Source organism: Callorhinchus milii, unplaced genomic scaffold (genome assembly GCF_018977255.1).
Source record: "Callorhinchus milii isolate IMCB2004 unplaced genomic scaffold, IMCB_Cmil_1.0 Scaffold4, whole genome shotgun sequence".
Taxonomy (NCBI): domain Eukaryota; kingdom Metazoa; phylum Chordata; class Chondrichthyes; order Chimaeriformes; family Callorhinchidae; genus Callorhinchus; species Callorhinchus milii.
Window position 1 is genome coordinate 14662023 of NW_024704745.1, and position 21675 is coordinate 14683697.

Consider the following 21675-nt stretch of genomic DNA (forward strand, 5'->3'; position numbering starts at 1 on the left):
AAAGTGATGAAGGGATATCAAATGCAAAGATTATTATTAATACATCCATAATGGTTTGTCCTGAAACACCGACAAATTTTTATGGGTTTTCATTGTATCATTATATCAACTACAATACAACAGTTGTTTTCAGAGTTGGTTTTACTTCATTTTCAATTCTGTCATTTTATGATGCATTACTTTTTTGACTATAAATATGACTATTTCTGACAGAATTCCTCAATAACCCTTTTTGAGTCGCAAAAGAGGATGGATTCTTCCCATAACCCTAAATACACTATGCTGCCATGAGGGAACTCTAGAAGTAGATCAAATGCAATCATTACTTTTAGGCTGTATCCACGCAGAGCTTCTGTAGGACGTACTTCGAATCGTCAGGAGACCTTATTTGCAACTGAGATAGTATTGAAGAATCCTGTTAAAAATTATTGCATCTTAAACCCCAATGTTCTCCATTTACAGAATTGCAGTCTTGCATGCAGTCAATATGCTGAATGTCAAATATCAGTGTTGATATCCACATAAGTAAACAATAGACAGTGTGCATAGAGCGTTAAACCTGTCAATGAAGTTTGTTGAAAACTTGCCTAACTGCCGAATCACAACAGCATTATTACATTTCATGCGGAATAAATTTAACGTTGCTTTTGATTTGGACAAATTCACAAGCAGCTTTTGTTGTTTGGCCGCCTTTTGAACTGTTTTTAATTCAACACAACTTTAACTTACAGTGATATCAACAGCACCTTGTATCACATGACTAACCAATGGTGTGTATGATCTTGATGACTTAGTCACTTTATGTTATGTACCATAGGTGTACATTCCTTTGTCCCAAACCTCAGCTGTAATCCAAGTAGTATTTAGTAATGCTGCTTTGATGACTGAAAGTGAAAACATTGAATTAGATTTGGATAGTACTTATTTTATTATTTGTGCAGTGTTAATTTCAGCATAAATTTGCACACTAGTAAAAAAAGAATATGTACAGTACCTAGTATTTGTAATCATCTAATCATTTATATGAACTATGCCAAAAATTCAGCAGTGATGTTCGTTTAACTTATAGCAATGATTTTGTGTCCCAGCTATTACTTCACCTGTACAATCTGTTACCAGATTATAAAATGCAAGTTGCACTATGTTGGTGTTTTTGTTTGTTTATCCAGCAATGGCTAAAAAATAAACCTCAACAGGTTACCTGCTTTGTGTGCGATTTTGCTTTTAAATTGGGAAGCAGATTTGCGGCCCATATTGTTAAACAGATATCCTTTGGACCAGATGTTACACCAAATGCCTTCTGCTTTGGATTCCTTCTTTATCTTTATACAAACGCACCAGAATGCCTGATTAATTAGACATTGCCTTATTTGTGTTTGTCACTGACCCACCTTTTGGCTGCTGAGGGCCGGAGTCTCTATTTGAGAAAGGTCTGTGGGTCGCATAAGCAATATTTTATGTTTCCCTTCCAGAAACATAACAACATTCACACAACACGTTTTTCATGTTGAAAGGACATCTTGACACTGACGGCTGGGGGGGTGGGGAGGGGGAGCCGAGAGATAGCATAGGAAGGGGAAACGACTGAAAGCGTGGTCAAAGAGTTAGGTCTCGACGTGCCTTGAAGAGGGGAGGGAGGAATGGAGTCGGAGGGACTCCAGGAATGGAAGACCATGCCTATAGTCATTACCCACGGTTCGGTGTTGTGCTCCGCCATTGTTTAAGCGCTCTGGAACACTAAATTGCGTGAGGGGCGCTATTTAAATGCAAGTTGTTGTCTTAAGATTGGTTTAGAAGCTTTAAATAAAGACCATAAAAAATTAAAGCCTTTGATGAAATGAATCATATTTGAAAACCTGAATTTAGTGTATCTGGACTAAAAGTAATAATAATTTGGTCACTCGATCCACAACTGTCTGGGACACCGCCGTGTGCCATTGGCTGCTTCGTTTCGTCCACAAAATATACAGTCAATTCACTTTACAGTATATTCTGTGAAACACTTTGAGACGTCTTTGAGACGTGATAAGGTGCTATATCAAATGCAAAGATCATTATTACTCCTCCCCTCCACCCAACTTTAGGGAATAGGTTACACTCACTTTTAAGTAGCTCTGGATGCTCAAGTGTCCTGCAAAAAAAAAAACTTGGAAATGTTTTGTGCAGTTCAGCCCCTGACAAGAACATTTTGTATTGGATTATGGCCTCTCATAGAATCAGCTGCAAATGTATGTGTTTCCTTTTTACATGTGTTTTTTTTTCTCTCTCTCTCTCTCTGAACCGAAAGATTCTGTAACAAGCAGAATTTTACCTGCGAAAAGCAAAACAGGGTTTGGCCGCCGGGGAAAAAAAAACCCCAAGAGTCGGCTTTACCACAATTTTTAATTTTTAATTTTTTTTTCTGAAATTTAATCTTAACTTTGAAGGGAGAGTGAGACACGTTTCGTTTGTGCGGGTGACTCCCAGCAGCGAGTGCGATGCATTGTGGAGTCCTGTAGCTCAGTGGTTGGAGCACTCGCTTTGCGAGCGAGAGACCTGAGTTCAATTCCAGGCAGAGGGCCAAACCTTGGGCAAGTTTCCTTACTCCACACAGAGCCTAATAATAATCCCTTCAAAACAAAACAATAATAAATTGGTCATTTTCAATCCACGACTGTTTGTGGGACATTGCTGTGCGCGATTGGCCGCCGCGTTCGCCCACAAATATACAGTCGATCACTTCACAGTGTGTTCTGTGAAGCGCTTCGGGACGTCCTCCCGACGTGAAAAGCGCTATATCAAATGCAAAGGATTATTATTATTATGATTATTGGGTACATTAATTGGGTGAACGAATTAATTAGGTAAATGAGGCGCTTTGTGGCAGCTCTGTGCTGCCTCCTGGGCTGACGGGGTTGGGCTGCTGTTCAGTGGATGTCCGCTGCCTGTGCTGCTGTGGTCCCCCCTCTCTCCCTCTCCTCTCCCTCTCTCCTCCTCTCTCCCTCTCAGTCTGACGCGGTCACAGCGCTCCTCAGCCATGGGACCCCCTGAGCCTCAGCGGCGGCCCCAGCGCCGGCACTCTGACTCCGGGTCCCCCCCACCCCGAGCCCCGCGGCGGCTCCTCTACACGGCGCTGGTGCTCAGCCTCCTCCAGCTCGCGGCCACCGCCGGCGGCTGCTTCTACTTGTGGCAGGTAAACCACTGCTCACACTCACTGCTCACACTCACTGCTCACTGCTCACACTCACTGCATCCAGGTGCACACTCGCTGCACACACTCACTGCACACACTCACTGCATCCAGGTGCACATTCACTGCACACACTCACTGCATCCAGGCGCACACTCACTGCTCACACTCACTGCACACACTCACACTCATTGCATCCAGGTGCACACTCACTGCACACACTCACTGCATCCAGGCGCACACTCACTGCTCACACTCACTGCACACACTCACTGTGCACACTCACTGCACACACACACTGTGCACACTCACTGCACACACTCACTGTGCACACTCACTGCACACACTCACTGCACACACTGCATCCAGGTGCACACTCACTGCACACACACACTGTGCACACTCACTGCACACACTCACTGCACACACACACTGTGCACACTCACTGCACACACTCACTGCACACCCACACTGCATCCAGGTGCACACTCACTGCACACACTCACTGCTCCAGGCACACACTCACTGCACACACTCACTGCATCCAGGCGCACACTCACTGCACACACTCACTGCATCCAAGCGCACACTCACTGCATCCAGGCGCACACTCACTGCACACACTCACTGCATCCAGGCACACACTCACTGCACACATTCACTGCTCCAGGCGCACACTCACTGCATCCAGGTGCACACTCACTGCACACACTCACTGCTCCAGGCGCACACTCACTACACACACTCACTGCACACACTCACTGCATCCAGGCGCACACTCACGGCACACACTCATTGCTCACACTCACTGCTCCAAGCGCACACTCACTGCACACACTCACTGCTCCAAGCACACACACTGCACACACACACTGCTCCAAGCACACACTCACTGTGCACTCACTCACACACTCACTGCTCCAAGCCCACACTCACTGCACACACTCACTGCTCCAAGCGCACACTCACTGCACACACTCACTGCTCCAAGCACACACTCACTCACACACTCACTGCTCCAAGCCCACACTCACTGCACACACACTGCACAAACTGCTCCAAGCTCACACTGCACACACTCACTGCACACACTGCTCCAGCTCTCACTGCACACACTCACTACACACACTCACTGCACACACTACTCCAGCTCACACTGCACAAACTGCACATACTCCTCCACCTGCTTGTTACAAACAGGTCTCCAGCTCAGTGCAAGTGTGACTCCAGCTCACTAAAAGTGATGTGCAAATTGAGTCTACAAACCTGGCCGGTTCGTTCACAAAACCCGTGTACAAACTGGTGAAAGTTAAACACTGTAAGTTTAAGTGAACACTACCTACCGTGTTTTATCCTGAGAACATGATCTGTTTTTAAAGCTGTGCCCTGGTTGACCTGTTTTTTTTTAAATTAGACTAATTGTGTTAATTCATTTCAATCCGTGATTTCCACAATACATTATTTTAAACTCTTGAGTCGGGCTTTTTAAAAAATATTTAAACACATTAGGATTTTGAACTCATGTAATCTAGGCTGACACCACATTGCAGTGTTGGAGGTGCCTTCCTTCAGATGAGATGTTCAACCCAGGTCCCCTCTGCCTGTTCATGTGGATGTTACGGATCCCATGGCACTATTCAAAAAGAGAAGGTAGTTTCTCTCAGTGTCCCAGCCAGCAATTCTCCAGATAAAATTTGTTATTCACCTCATGGCTGTTTGTAGAACATCGCTGTGTGCAAAATTGGACACTTGCCCACAAATTACACAGTCACTATACTTCACAGCAGTGTTGGCCAACTTTATGGTCGGCCAAAAAGAATACATTTTGTTGATTGAACATTTCTTGATTTATGCCATAAATTTATCCAATCTAAGTATTATTAATATTAATATTGCCTGGATATATCATCATCATTTCTAACACTCAAGAAAACTAGATTGTTATGTGTAACTTTTAATTTGAACATATCCTCCTGCATCACTGTCATTGTTAACTTTCAGGTTTTATCCCCCTCCAAATTTCTCTCCTCCTGAAGGCACAAATTCATCCTGGGATAAGATTCAACAAGTGTTGATTGCCTACCTTGCCCAATTTGGCATTCTTTAAGTGTAATGAATATGGTTGTGAATAACAGGTTAGGTGTGATGGATATAATATAATAATAATAATAATAATCCTTGCATTTGATATAGCGCTTTTCACGTTGGGAGGACATCCCAAAGCGCTTCACAGAACACACTGTAAAGTGAATTGACTGTATATTTGTGGGCGAACGCGGCAGCCAATTGCGCACAGCAATGTCCCACAAACAGTCATGGATTGAAAATTACCAATTTATTATTGTTTTTGGTTTTGGAGGGATTATATGGGTGTTTGCAGCAGGTTAGGTAAGATAGATATGGGCACTTTTGCCTGAATGAAGACTTGCAAAAACACTTCATCTTTACCCTTTGCATTCTCATCCTGAGAATGGGGAGGTTCATGAAACCTTCCTTCCTGACAACTGTCTGATTATCTCAGTATTGCACATCGTATCTGACTGGAAGTGGCTGCTTTGTGCATGATGGTGCTCAGTTTTGCGCCTCAAGGATCTTTGATCAATTATGGGATTGCTTTATCTTAAACAACAACATCTTGTTTTATAAATTATTATTATTAGATATTATAACAACATCTTGCTTTCGACTTTCAATATTGTGTTGCAGGCAGCCCTATGTTGCAGTTTCACTATGTTGGCACCTCATTTTAAGATACACCTGATTTTGTAGCCAGCACACCTTTCTACATGTCTAATTGAACAGGGGTTGGTCTTCCAGCTTAATGATGATGAGGAATTTAAGGATGTGCCAGGCCATTAGTTTATAGATATGGTGATGTTCAACACCACCACCAACACCTCCACCTTGCATTTATATAGTGCCCTTCACGTGGGGTAGCGTCTCAGAGCATTTAATCATAGTGGAGCTTGATCCCAAGCCAAGATTTCACTGCTGATGGTCCCCAGTGCGTGATGTTGCTCGGTTTTGTGGTCCAGATCTGTCCTTAGTCTGTCCTATCTAGCATGAAGTTAGTGCTCCACCACATAATGACCGGTGCTATTGCTATGTAGACGGGAATTGGGAATTTGTCTTCAGAGGTGTATTGCATATACATGTGTGGATTGGGTTATGTCTGTTGGATATAGGTATGTGCCTCGGGTTAATATGTGAGATATGACGTGTTAAACAGGCATGTTAGGCATATTGGTTTCCCCACAAAATACAGTTTTTTTTCCATTTTCCAGTGTATCGTGTGACATGCTTTGGGGGTGTTTTCTTGACGTCCTCCCGACGTGAAAGGCGCTCTATAAATGGAATCTTGTTGTTGTGTTGTTGTTGGTGATGTGAAAGATGCTATATCAAAAGGAAGATTAAAATAAAGGGGGATAGTGAAGTTAAAATCCCTACAGAATTTAACTGTAAATGAAGCAGAATATAAGAAGTAAAGGAAGTAGAGCAAAATTAAAATCTTGCTCTTGGTCGGAGAACCAAATTTTAAATAATTACAAAATAAAACAAAAAAAGGAAACTTTATTTTGTTCACCTGGAGTTTGACATGTGCAGAAACCAATTACTATGTTTCAAGAGTATCCAAACTAGACTGAGAGCTCCACATATATATGCCACTTACATATGGAAATATTCCTGTGTCTGGAATGGAATGCACACTCTCTCTCTTGCTTAGATAATTCTGGAATGGGTTTTGGAATTTAACCAGTTAAATACATAATTTGCCATTGAGAGTATTGCCTGCTCTTCCCACTATCTGTCTACTTTGGAACTACCCTGTTTGTATGGTTCATTACCCAATGAACAGTCTGTCCCTCCAAATGCTGGCAACAAGGCTGGTTGGTCTGTCAACAGCAGTACCGTGGACCTTTCCTGACTCAGGAACTGGGCTACGGAGACTGCCACAATCTATTGACTCAATTCCGACTTTCCGTTGTCAAGCATGTCATCTTGAAGGCAGCTCACCTCAGCTGCAATGGGACCCTGCTCACCTCAACCCACTCCAAGGAAGATAGAAATTGCTATTTTAACTGCATAACATGTTCAAAATTGTATTAAAATATCACACAAGGTGGTATCATATTTTATCTCAATCAAATGGTACCTACAAGTCAAACTAAGGATTCTGTGCAATTTGGCTAAATTGTCACGGCTGCATGAAAATAAATAGCAGCAACCGTTATTTGTAGCACAGGTAATATAGATTCCCGCTGTAAATATTTATTTTACATTTTTTGTTAGTTTTAATGGATATTAACAGTACTTTTTTTGTTAGTTTTAATGGAAGTTTTAATCTGGAACAAAAGCATTGTTCTTCCAATAATAATAATAAGCCTTGTATTTGGTATAGCGCTTTTCACATCACGAGTACGTCTTCAAGTGCTTCACAGAATATACTGTAAAGTTGTAGTGACTATGCACAGTATTTCGTAGGCGAAAATTCTAAGTTTTGTTTTGACTAAGTGTCAACATTTGGAGAGTAATGTGCCTATTATGCAATGCTGTGGTTAGATAGCAATTACCATTAGCAATGAAGCTTTGTGCTACAAAAAATATTGCTGGATTCTTGCAAGATTTGTGCTGCAGTATATTTCGCACTGGTTCACAATTTGCTCAGTAATGTGTTTGATATTTATGTTGTTTCCACTTAGAGATAGATATCTAAGTGTGGCATTTAGCTGCTGTTGTATGAGTGGAACATGTAGTTACTGTGGTCTGGTTCATTACAGTAGAGCTGTGGCTGGTAGAGTTCCAACACATATAAGGAACACTTTTATATGTCAACTAATCTCGTGGTGCTTTTCCCGTTATGGACCACCTTAAATATTAGTACTTTTGTTTGCAGAGGTGAGTGCATGTCTGTACAGACTGCTTGATTTGGCCAGGTATGTCTTCTTGGCATCACTTCAGGTCAAGAGAAAACTTTCAAAAGGATATTTACTTGAAAAGAAAAAAATTGCTAGGCAACAGGGCAAAGAGCGGGCGAGTGGGACTAATTGGATAGCTTTTCAAAGAGCCAGCACAGAAACAATGGTCTGAATGGCCGTAGAATCAATGCTTCTATGAGTTTACCCTTCATAATTTGAACCCAGTACTTTCTGGTTTCAAGTCTGGTGCTTAACCGACTAAGCTACTTGAGATGGAAGGTGCTTTACTGATCTCTCTTTGCTTGATCAAAAGTTTATATATGTCCATGAGTAATGTTGGTCTGAAAAGACATTTCCTTCTCTTCAATTAATACAAATTCCATACCAGGGCAAAATACTCTCTTGATTTGTTTTTGAAAATAAGTAGACAATGAAGGTTATTCCAGTGGCATTATGAATGACTAAAGAAGCACTTGTGTAGTTGTATACAGCAGTAGTCAGACTTCATTTACAGTCTTGTGTTAAATTTTGGGCACCCAGGCTTAAGATCGATATATTAACCTTGGAGATAGACCGGTGATCATTCATTGGATTAATACCTGAAATGAAAGGTCTTACTATGGTGAGAGGCTGGATAAATTTTCGTTATATTCGCCTGGAGCTGAGGAGGATAAGGGTTGATCTATTTAAGGTGTTTAAAATAATGAGGAGAATTCAGAAGCTAGAAAGACAATGATTCTTTTGTAGAGAGATCCAAAATGAGGGGACATAGCCTTGATGGGGTTAGGGACCTGATTCTGTGCAGTAGCATTCTAAGATTTTATGAAACGGTTGCTGAGTTGGACTATAAAGCCAGTTATTACATTTGACTGTAACTATCTGTGAAACACTTTGAGACATTTCAACATCATTCAAAATACACCGTGGTGCATTATACAAATGACAGTTCTCTCCTTTATTTATTTGCATTATATCTTTACATCTGACAATTTTTTTATAGTGCTCTTCATGAGGGGATAGTGTCTCACAGCATCTATAACCTGCCATCGATTCCCTTAGAGTACAGTTGAAAATGTACTCTATGTAGAAATTACTTTCATTTTCACAGTCTATTTTTGTATATTTGATCTGCAGATTTGATGCAGATCAAAATATAGATCGCCCACAAAATATACAATCAATTCACTTTACAGTATATTCTGTGAAGCGCTTTGAGATGACAACAACAACTTGGATTTATATAGCGCCCTCCATGCAGGACGGCGTCTCAGAGCGCTTCACAGTTACGGATCCCGGGGCAGAGCCAGGGGGAGGGGGAGGAAGGTAACCAAAGGTGCGGTCGAAAAGAAAGGTCTTCAGCGAGACCTAAAAATGGGAAGAGAGGGAGTGAGACGAAGAGAGTGAGGAAGGCAGATCCAGAGCCTCGGGGCATAGTGGCTGAAGGCACGGCCGCCGAGGGTGGAGCGGAGGACTCGGGACGAGGATGAGGCCAGATGTGGAAGAACAAAGGCAACGGGTACCGTTGTGAGGAGAGAGGTCAGAGAGATAGGGGGTGCAGAGGAGTGGAGGGATTTGAAGACATTATGAAAATGAAATTTTTCCTGTTTGCACTGAAAGTGGGCTTTAAGGTGGGGTTTGAGGCTGTACTATGCAATCAAGTAACATGGGGTGAAGCGTTTTGAGACGTCTAGAAGATGTGATAAGGCGCTGTATCAAATACAAACATTATTATGGGGTTTTTTTCTTCACAGAGGGACTTCAGTGAAGTCTCTGGAGGTCACTTGCAGTGTCTGAAGTTGATTTCCACTTTTAATCAGAGCTCCGCAAAGTTAACAGAGGTGGAAATGGTGATGGCTTCTGAACCTTGCTCCCAGTTGCTGCAAGGATTAAAGAACATCATTAACCAGGTGAAGTACATTTCTTACGTGAAAACATAATTCGAACTCTTGATCAAACGTCCATGAGTAATGTTAGTTTGGTTGGGACACACTCATTTGTATGTGATCGCCGTTTACCATTGGCACCTATTATAATAAGAATAATCCTTGCATTTGATATAGCGCCTTATCACATCTTTGAGACGTCTCAAAGTGCTTCACGGAATACACTCTAAAGTGAATTGACTGTATATTTTGTGGGTGAAAGCGGCAGCCAGTTGCGCACAGAGTGCCCCACAAACAGTCATGGATTGAGTGACCAAATTATTTTTATTTATTTTGAAGGAATTATTACCCCGGGAAAAGCGATCTGCCAATCAACTAACAACCGGGTTCCTACTTACTACTAGGTAAACAGAGGCGTGTGGAGTAAAGAATCTTGCTCAACATTTCACCCTGTGAGGAATCAGTTTTTGCATCGTGTTACAAGTGTTTTTGTGTTTCTAACTGGAGAAAGACCTGAAACCAGAGCACACTCAAATTATACTTCAAATGGAGACAGTTGTGTGAAAATAGTTTTTTTGTTAAATTATTTGGTTTGGTAAATAAAGTTTGAAAGCGAGTCAGAAACAACAGGAAATAAATTGAGGATTATCATAAGAAAAATTGGGTAACAATTTTTCAAATGTTTCCATAAATTGTTATCACAGATTATGTTACCACAAATGCCTGTTGAAGCCAAGTGTATAACAATATTTAGAAGGGAATTGGATAAATGCTTGAAAAAAAATAATAACTGGGGCTTTTTTCGTTGGAGGTCAGAAGCTGAGAGGGGATATGATAGAGCTGATTTTCAAACTGATCTATAATTAATAATAATAATAATCCTTGCATTTGATATAGCGCCTTATCGCGTCATTCAGATTCATCAGAAAGTCTCATCAAAAATGACGAAAGGTCATCGGCCTGAATGTAAAAGCGTGTAAAAGCTACCCTCAGAATGGTTTTATTTTCTTCAATAAAATGGCAAGTTTCCAAATGCTGATATCCACCAACAGAACAGGGGGCTGAAAACCCATCCTGACATGTGGGAGGAGTAGTGTTGTATAATTGTCACAGGTAGAGTCTGAAATAACTTTGTGTTAAGTAACATAGCATTTTTTACACAATGGACGTTATAGGACAATATATAACAATAACTTGCATTTATATAGCAACCTTCATGCAGGGTAGCATCTCAGAGGTCTTAAAATGTATCAATTGTTTACATAATAGGGTTTACAAGACAATTTACCATGTTTTACACAATGGGCTTTACAGCATGATTTGCTTGCACTCGTTCTGAAAAGCACCATTTTCTGTGTTATTTTCTGTCACAGGTGTTAGATCACAGGCAGCAGCAGTTAGAGTAGTTGGAAGACTTGATGAAAGTATGTTCAGCAAGTATCCCTTTGATCAGCTTCAAAGCACTGTGTTTCATTGTTCTGCATGGTGCTGAAATGTGGACATCTCCAGTGCTCGTGTATGACTTATTGATTTCATTTACAGGAGATCCTTTCACTGAGATCTGGTTAAAATATCATTGCTTCAGGAATGTGCACGATCCATATAAAATACTGTTCAATGCCATATTTCGGACTATCACTAGGAACCCCAACATAGACAATTGTTTAAATCGATCCGATTGCTGTATGCAAATTGGCTGCCACACTTGCCTACAAATACACAGTCACTACACTTTACAGAAAATCTTAGGAAGTCCTTTGAGGCGTCTCGAATGACATGATAAGGTGCTATATCAAATGCAAAGATTATTATTATATGATTATATTTTTCTCCTGTGCGTCAAATGTTTTAGTGTTTAATTTCCCAATTTACTTCATTGTTCTCCTGAGCCCATTCCCTTGGTCACACAAACCTGTGCTTTATATCAACCGCACAACCTCTTTCCCCATTCACATGAACCCCGCAAGTTTCACTGTCTTTTTCCCGTTATTGCCCCGGCATCTCTTGTCCTCACCCTTTTCTTTCTCTGCCCTTATACCGTACTCACATCCATTTGCCACCTTTGGGTTGTTCCCGTCTCTGCATCTGCAAGTCCAGTCTGTCAGTTGTGAGCTGCATGATTCAAACTCATTTGACTTGAACCTGGCAAGAGCAGATGAGCACTTAATTAGTCAATTCAATCTGGGACTGCATCTGAATCCTGCAATACACATAGAAGCAGATTCAGGAAGCAGGATTGCTCAATTGGCTGCCGTGTTTCGCCCACAAAATAGACTCACTACACTTTACAGTGTGTCCTGTGAAGTGCTTTGAGACGTCTCGAAGATGTGATAAGGCGCTATATCAAATGCGAGGATTATTATTATTGCTTGTTTTTAAGAATTTTGCGATCCAAAAATGGATCACAGGCTGTAGTTTGGGAACGACTGCCCTAAGCAAATGCTGTAAATTATACCGGAGCAAAGAGTCTGTATATATATATATATATATATATATATATATGGTGATCCTGACATGCAATGGCAATGTTTTGTATTCCTCAGGTAGTGCACAGTGCTTTAAGTAGACAAAGACACACAGGTAAGCTATGTTATACTGTAATTTGTATATACAGATAAGGCTGTGTATATTGGGTTTATATAGTTATACACAGTTAAATCATGTATATTCTTTTTCTTTGGAGCAAAGCAATCTCCTTATTGTTTTGAGGCCTGTATAAGCTTTACAATTTATATAACACCTTTCACGTCGGGAGCAGATCTCTTAAAGTGCTTGACATTGCTCACTGTTATAGGGGTCTGTGCAAATGTTTATTGCCTTATTCTGCTTATGTTTTGTGTGCTACATTTGAATATTGTGGCTGGATAAAATTGGGAAATTGTATACCACTGAGAACCTGAAAGTTTTGAGTTGGAGTATCCAGGCATCAGAATACTTACTGCAGAGGTCAAAGAGCTCAAAAAGCCACTGTAGCCTTTTACATACTATATAAGTAAAATTCTATATAAGCTGCTGGTTCAACAAATAAAGCTGCTTATGTTGAAATCTTAATGAAGTTCATATGTGGGACTAGCTAAATGTTTGTAGAGCGGAGGCTGGAAGATGGCCTCAATTTTCTGCTTTTCCTGGTTATATGTTTCTAAAAGTCTATAGTTCTTTGTTTTACAGGTCACATCACAGAGAGCACTGGTAAGCATTGCCTTGAGACTCAGTGGAAAACAACAACAACCACAAGATTACATTTGTATAGCGCCTTTCACGTTTTGATCAGGTTCAAAATAAAATTTCCCACGTGACTCACTCAGTGGAGTTGTGACCAAATGGCTTCTCACAATACCTCAATCCAATTCAGAGCTGGGGCATCAGGCTTTAAAACCCTTGTCTCACTCCAGTAGCATGTGGTGGTTCCTCCATCGTGATTCTCTCATAGACAGTCCTGGATCTCAACTGATCTGTCGGTAAGATATCCAGTGAAAGAGAGAGAGGGAATCAACTTACTCTAATGCGCATCCAAGTGGTGTAGGTAATGGCAGGGCTGCGGAAACAAGAGTTGTTCTATTTATACTTTCACGGTCTGAGTTAAGTATCTTGGTTACATGATGTATCCTGTCGAGTATCATCCACAATAGGTTTGATTCTGTGCATTTTTATCTTTTGCCTGCATAGTTATGGCATTTTTGTCCTATGTGTCATCTACAGAGTCAACAACATAGTCTTCTCACTGATACAACACAGAAGCAACATGTTCTTATCATGCTGTGTTTTCACACCTCTTTTGCATGACTGCCAGTCTCTATGTTCCCCACTGAAATTCCTGAACTCGGGTGGAATGAACTGGGTGGGTGCGTCTTAATGGTGCAAATTGCTACAGATTCATTGTCTCTAGTCTAGCAATATGAGCAATATGTGTCCTCGTTTCCAGAATCATCACAGAGTCATCATCCACAGAGAACACCATGCGCACATCTCACGATGAAACGAATAAAGGATTCCCCAGGTAAATTACCATCTTTTAGTAGATTCATATTATTGATTACAAGTGTTTGGAGAAAGCTTCCACTAAAACTGTTAACTCAAACCTATATTCTTTATCAGTGTGACATTTTCCATGCTCCTACCAGCCTCCTTGTGGTCTCTCTGAGTGCTTCGGGCCAGTTAGGGTGTTTTTATGCTCTGAGTCATTGCCTATCAGAAACTGGGTTGCGACCACGGAGGCAACTTCATCTCCTCAGTTCCCTTTTGGTCAACCAGATGCAGAAACTCATCAGCATACTTCAGAGTATTCAAATCAGACAGAGAATTTCACGTATGAAATGAAATTTCCCAGAGACTGAAATGGAGTGCGCACTCTCTCGCTATAGGGTCACATCCATCTTATCTAATTCTGTAGAGTATTAGGCACGAGAGCCAGGATTTCGGGATCCCGGAGAATGGTTGAATTTAATCTACTAAAAGCACGTAGTGCCCACTATGAGAGCACTGTCTGATGCTTGCCCAGCTAGGATCACCCTACCATTAAAGTTAACAGGAGCTAAGAATTTCTGTCATCACTTTCATCTCCTCGGTCTGGCCTGGATTCAAATACAGATTCTGAAGGTCAAAGACTTCTGTCTTGCCCCTTGCACCTCACTGTCTCCTAAGTTACTACAACAGCAAGATTACATTTGTATAGTGCCTTTCACGTCGGGAGGACATCCCAATGCGCTGGACAGTGTACAGCATTTCAATTATTTTTAATTGCTCAACATTCCTCATTTTGATTCCCGGCAGGGCGAAATGTTGGCCAAGTTTCCTTACTCCACACGTCTCTGTTTACCTATCAGTAAGTAGGAACCCCGTTGTTAGTTGATTGATGGATCACTTTTCTGGGGATAATAATCCCTCAAAAAAAACAATAATAATTTGGTCACTCAATCCATGACTGTTTGTGGGACACTGCTGTGCACAATTGGCTGCTGCGTTTTGCTCACAAATATATAGTCAATTCACTTTACAGTATATTCTGTGAAGCGCTTTGAGACGTCTCGAAGATGTGATAAGGTGCTATATCAAATGCAAGGATTATTATTACATTTAAACTATCTTTTTGTACCTCAGGCAAATAAAACAAGTAAAATAAAGTGTTAGGCATGCTAAGGCTTATTCTGGTGTGAGCAAAGAGGTTCCATCAAAAGAAAGTGATTCAGATCTGTGTTTTACAAGAATAACGAGCATAACTTTCTCTATAAAATGTTCTATTAAATTTATGTGGAAAATAGAAAAACAATATTTATGTGCAAATCATTGCTTTAATAAGACTTAAATTGTGTTTTTCTCTTAGATCTCAAAACCAAATTTATTGGATTAAAAGGGAAGCCAATAACATCCTGGGAGGAAAAAATAGGTATAGCACACACAATAGAAATGTCACACAACCAAGGCTTACTGAAAATCAAGCACCATGGCCTGTACTACATCTATGCCCAGATCCTATTTCGATATCATGCAGAAAATCCAATAAGCACAGAAGAGTATCAGTTAGTTCAATACGTCTACTGGAAAACAGCCAACTACCGCAAACCACATTTGATCTTGAAGGGTGCCGGCACCTGGTGCTCTGGAAACCATAACTTGTACTCTGTTTATCTGGGAGGGGTATTCAATCTGCACCGAGGCGATGAAATATTTGTGACTGTATCGAATATCTCATTAGTAGATGCCGATGAGACATCCAGTTACTTGGGAGCATTCAAACTGAATTAAGTTGAGTGCTTTTTGTGCATCGTGGCACTTTTACCAGATCTTCATATACGTTATGGTATACAATATAATACAGTAAACTTTCCACTTAAACAGCATGTCAGGAGGACATCTCGCTTGGCTGGGCATCCATGCTCTCTGTCGTATAAGATCTCGCTTACACTGTCCACCCCTTTTATAGTGTGTACAGTTAAACTATCTTGTTTGCTACTTTTGAATACAATGCAATACAAAATTATATTTGTATATCGTCTTTCACATCGGGAGGACGTCCCAAGAATATTTTAGAAGTCATTGCAACATATCCTGTTAAGGGCTATTTGCAGAATTGGTGTGGATGAAGAAGGCCATTTGGCTCATTTGATCTCATCCTTCCAGAATAATTACCCTACCATCTCCCATCACAGTATCAAACTGTTTATTAAATGTGTCCAGTGTCTTGGCCTCAATCACCATTCTTGCCAAATTGTATGAGTCATTAATTGCCCTCTAGGTAAAGAAAAATGTGCTGTTGTCTGTCCTGAAGTTTCCTTTATAATAACAATAATTCTTTAATTTGATATAGCATCTTATCTCATCGTTGAGACGTCTCAAAGAATATACTGCAAAGTGAATTGACTGAATATTTTGTGGTGAAATGCAGCAGCCAATTGTGCACGGCAGTGTCCCACAAATAGTCATGGATTGATCGATATAACAAGATGCTGGAATATAGATGTTAGGAAGTTGTGCTCCAGTTACAGAGTGCTGGTTAGCCTTAGATATTTGCCTTACCTTAGGAAGAATATTCTAGCCTTGGGGACATCTAGCAATCATTCACCATGTAAAGATCTGTAAGGATTTTGCTAAATCCCTTAGATCTGAGGATTGCTAGGGGTGCTCTGACTGAGGTGTTTATAAAAATGGGAAGACTCTTCAAGCAGGATAGGGGATAACTTCATTCCTGTAGATGGACTAAAAATGAGAGCTAAGCCAGTTAGAAGTGAGATCTGAAAAAATTTCCTCAAGCAAAGTCTTTGTGAGAATATAGATTACATTGCTCCAGGACCGCAGTTTCAGAGTCAATTAGAACGTTTAAATGGATAGCTTGCCAAGTAAAGATATGGAGAAAAGGGGAAATACGGATAAAAGATTTGTGATGGTCTAATAAAATGCTGTAGCAAGTTGATGGGTTAAATTGGTCCCTCCCATTATTATGTTACCAACGTAAGTATATTTTATTAACAGGTGAGTTTTAAACGCATTTGGTCACAGGTCTCTGGTATCTTGTGGAGCATATTGCAACTCAAAAAGAACAAAGCTTATTATATCTTGTTTTCAAGCGCGTGGCACCTATTGATCCTGATTTATCAGCATTACATAAAAGAAAAAGACTGCCTTTCCTTTATTATATAAAGAGAATTTTAGATATTTGCGATATATTTTGGTATTTGCTGTATATTTAGACCATTACTAACCTTTTTTAATAGCATTTTTTACTAAAAAGTTTTATACTACAGAATTGTTAATAAACTTTTGTGCTTTCCAATTTAAAAATTGCTTTATGTATTATTGACATTTTGGGGGACTATTTTCAAACTTCGTTGACTGTCGCAGGTAGGGAGGTTCAGATGGTGGATTAATAAAAAAATTGTTGCATTTGATATAGCCTCTTATCCTGTTATCGAGGCGTATTAAAGCGCTTCAGAGGATAGACTGTAAAGTGGATTGACTATATTTTGTGGGAAAAACACGAAAAAACTGGATTAGAATTGCATCAAAATCCTGCTAAACATCAGCCAGTGCAAATTCTGATTGAGCATTGTACTTGATACAACGTGGATACATTTTTATAAATAATCACGTTATTTTTATAAGTTTTTTTTAAATAGAGGACACCACAAGCAAAATTCCAGAACTGGATCTGCTAAGTTGATGATTTGAAGTTAACGGCTTCTGGTTGGTAATGCTTAACCGCAGCCAAAGGACAACACATTATAATAATAATAATCCTTGCATTTGATATAGCGCTTTTCACGTCGGGAGGACATCCCAAAGCGCTTCACAGAACACTGTAAAGTGAATTGACTGTATATTTGTGGGTGAACGCGGCAGCCAATTGCGCACAGCAATGTCCCACAAACAGTCGTAGATTGAAAATAACCAATTTAATATTGTTTTTGGTTCTTGGAGGAATTATTATTAGGCTCTGTGTGGAGTAAGGAAACTTGCCCAAGGTTTCGCCCTGCCGGGAATTGAACTCAGGTCTCTTGCTTGCAAAGCGAGTGCTCTAACCACTGAGCTACAGGACTCCACAAACATCATCATTAAACATCATTAAAACATCATGAGACGCCTCAGAGGCACAACGGGTTGATACATCAGTGGAACACAGACTGAAATGTACGCGATTTACATTCTCGCACAGTGTGCAGGAGTACAACACAGTAGCATCAGGGTATATTAGGGCAAAAAGGAACAATCTAGTATTGACTGTGGGAGAGACCTTTTGGAATCTAGTAATTTGATCTCCATCTCTGCTGACTATGTCTTACCTCTGGTAAAGTCATGAAATCTCTAATTTGGAGATATCAGGGACTTCTAAAATATCGCAAGTCTTTATTTTGTTTGGATCCTTATGAAACAAAATTTGCAACCTCATTCCATCTTTCGAAGGTGGACGTCTGATTTAGTCTCTATGGATGATAGGAAATTTTGGAAAGCGGAAGCATCTGCTAACCATGAAGGATTTGGTAATCCCATTCCTGATTAAATTCTGAGTGCCTGAGGGGGTTGTAATTGGTACAGGAATGGGAATGATCAAAACAAATCGCCAGCTATATGTACAGTGACAATCAGATCAGTGGCTACCAATTGTCAGTCAGGTTAACAGTTTAAGACTACCGAGCCTCTTGTGTATGAGCAGTTAAATCTTGCATTCAGGTTTAAACTTTGCTAGCTCATTAGAAATGTAAGGGTCAATTGGATCAGTTGATAGCACTCTCACCTTTGAATCAGAAGGCTGTGGGTTCATTGGGATATTGAACCCCATTATCTTCACAGTGTCGCATTACACCCATTTAAAATAGATGTAATACAGGAGGAGGCTTATTATTAGGATTCTGATTTTACCAGTTAAACCTCCCCAAGTAATGTCCATTTACTTATTGGTACTGCGCTGCGGGTAGTATCGGAAAGTTGTCGCTATTTTCAAATGCGTAAAATAGAAAAGTATCTAACCACTGGGGCGGTTTTATTGAGCGTTACATGGTTTGGTCTATTTGAAATTATCCAATTTCACTACTTCCTAGCAATCAAATGACACCCACAATAAATTAAAAATGTATAGAAACCAGGGCTACACATTTGTATTTCAGGCATCTAAATGATAGTATTGAAGGTGACTCCATTTCTGCACAGTGACCTACCTAAATGTTGGAAACTTTTCATGAATCCAATGCTTGTTTCTGCAAAACACAATTGGTGTAGAGATCACTTGTTTCATAGGTGCATGGTGTCCTCAGTTAAACGTTCTTAGTATGTTAACAGCACACATATAGCATATTGAGCCCACCAATGGGAAAAAAAACTTTTGTAATGCTGTGGGGGTAAATGATAGAATTTTGAGAGCAACACAGTGCATGCAATGAAAAATGCAAAGTCAACTAACCTCTTGGTAGTGGAAAAATACAGCCCTATCGTTCATGCACTAATTGAATCTCATTAATAGTTTATCGATGAGGCAGCATAGTGAATTCTCAGTGAATTCGGTAGTTTTAGACAGCCCAGGTATCCATGTATATTTGTGAATTCTGTAAACTGGCACTAAAATAGTACAAGATGATGTTTGATAAATATTCAGTTGAAAAGGATATCTGTTTTTCTAGGGAACATCTCCCTTTAAGAAATATAGTGTATCAGCCTGGCTCAGTGTGTCAGACTTGCTCAGTTGGGTTGCTACGATTCTTGCTTTTGAGTCAAACGATTGTGGGTTCAAGCACCATATTGGGACCTGGAACCCATATAATCTATGCAGACACTCTAACACAGTGCGGGGGATGTGTTGCATTGACTGAGGTGCCATCCTTCAATGAGAATTAAACAGAGGTCTCTATCTGCCTGTCTAGATGGATGTTAATGGTTCCATGACATTGCTTGAAAAGACAAGAGAGTTTTTACCACTGTCCTGGCCAACAAACTCCCAAATGAAATTGGTTTCCACTCTATGGCTGTTTGTGGGACATTCCTGTGTGCAAATTGGTTGCTGTGTTTGTCCACACATTATCACAGTCACTCCACTGTACAATATCCTGAGAAGTGCTTTGAGCCATCTTGACAACCTCATAAGGTGCTGTATCAAATGTAAGGATGATTATTATTATTGGATTATAAAAAGTATATTAATAATCCTTGCATTTGATAATCCTTGGATCTGATATTCTATATATTCCTAAATTTTCCTGTGTCTCCCTGTACATAGATAGGAGGGCCTTTTCCCATATTAGTGAATTATAGGTGCATATTGGAGAAGGGCACTTGAGAGTGCAACCCACTCCTTCTGTTCTGTAGTCTGTTCAAGACATATCTCTTGTAATTTCCTAGGGAACATTCAGGGCAGATGGTGACACAGATATTTTTATTGAAGGTTTAATTGCAAAGGAACATAGAAATTTCCAAATGCAAATGGAGATTATCAAATGCGAAGTGTGAAGATATCAAACAAAAATAAAGATGACAAAAAATATTCAGAATCATAAGTTTTTTATAAATGTTAACATCTGGTCACTTATAATAATAATCCTTGCATTTGATATAGTGCTTTTCACGTCTTCTCGACGTCTCAAAACGCTTCACAGAATAGACTGTAAAGTGAATTGACCGTATATTTGTGGGAGAATCGGGGCAGTCAATCGCACACAGCAGTGTCCCACAAACAGTCGTGGATTGAAAATGACCAATTTATTATTGTTTTGGGGGGATTATTATTAGGTGTGTGGAGTAAGGAAACTTGCCTAAGATTTCGCCCTGCCTGGAATTGAACCCAGGTGTGTCGCTTGCAAGGTGAGTGGTCTAACCACTAAGCTACAGGACTCCACTTTTTGGGCTGGTTTTGTTGTTTCCCATATAATAATAATAAGAATTTTAATCCTTGCATTTAATATAGTGCCTTATCAAGTCTTCAAGACGTCTCAAAGCGCTTCACAGAACATTCCTCAGTTTGCTGGCTCCTGGCAATGAATAGAGTTACAGCGTGGAATGGAGATAACGTTTCTTTTAAACGATGCACTGTGGAGTTTACGAGCAGCTAGGAAAGACTATTTTACAATAATGTGAACATTATATGAAAGAGTGATTTGTACAATGACCCTATTCATGACTGATTTGCTCGTTAAGAATGGTGAAATTAAGTAATGGGGCTTCAAGTTACAACATCTATTTCATTTTTAATATCCAAATGAAAAAAAAGTAACTAATTGTTCGCATGAAGCTGACAGGTTATTACTGGCAAGAATGATAATGAAATGTGCCACAGACCATAAGAGCTCTAACAGCCTGCAGCACCGAGTGCACTGACCTTCATTTCAAAACTGTACACCAGTGTATCTTCATTAAGTGGTTTTGGGTTAATACAAGTCAATTGTGGGCCACGTTCACTGTTCCTGATGTTTCTCAGAATATTAGATATTCTTCCTAAATGTTTGAAATCTTTCTTTACACTTTTAGACTCATTTTAATATGACATTTTTTGAGTTACATTCACTCTTTTTTTTGGTCAACCGGGTTTCTGATGTGTGGAAACCTATTGCCATACTTATGAGTATCCAAACCAAACTGAGAGTTACTCCTCTACGTTCACTCCCCACCTCTGTTGCAGTTCAATACAAAACCATGATTAATCTAAAAGACAACTTACTCTACCTATTTTTCACTCTGTCTATTCTTAAGTGAAAGAATGATACCTCTTTACTTGATCAAAATGTCGACATAC

The 21675-nt window shown here is 40.1% G+C and overlaps 1 protein-coding gene across 1 annotated transcript; it reads left to right on the forward strand.

Annotated features, from left to right (window-relative positions):
* The first annotated feature begins 9839 nt into the window (after window positions 1-9839).
* Window positions 9840-15961, forward strand: tnfsf11 (TNF superfamily member 11). Its single transcript, XM_007907178.2, has 5 exons — window positions 9840-9992; window positions 12512-12548; window positions 13137-13157; window positions 13891-13965; window positions 15289-15961. The coding sequence occupies exons 1-5, from the start codon at window positions 9930-9932 to the stop codon at window positions 15708-15710; spliced, it is 618 nt and encodes a 205-aa protein (XP_007905369.1). The 5' UTR covers window positions 9840-9929; the 3' UTR covers window positions 15711-15961.
* The last annotated feature ends 5714 nt before the right edge of the window (window positions 15962-21675 follow it).

Excerpts from the sequence above, each read along its gene's own strand:
- tnfsf11 (XM_007907178.2), top strand. The coding sequence starts at position 9,930 with ATGGTGATGGCTTCTGAACCTTGCTCCCAGTTGCTGCAAGGATTAAAG. Across the intron at positions 12,549-13,136 it reads AAGTAGACAAAGACACACAG|GTCACATCACAGAGAGCACT; the intron begins GTAAGCTATGTT and ends TTTGTTTTACAG. Across the intron at positions 13,158-13,890 it reads TCACATCACAGAGAGCACTG|AATCATCACAGAGTCATCAT; the intron begins GTAAGCATTGCC and ends CCTCGTTTCCAG.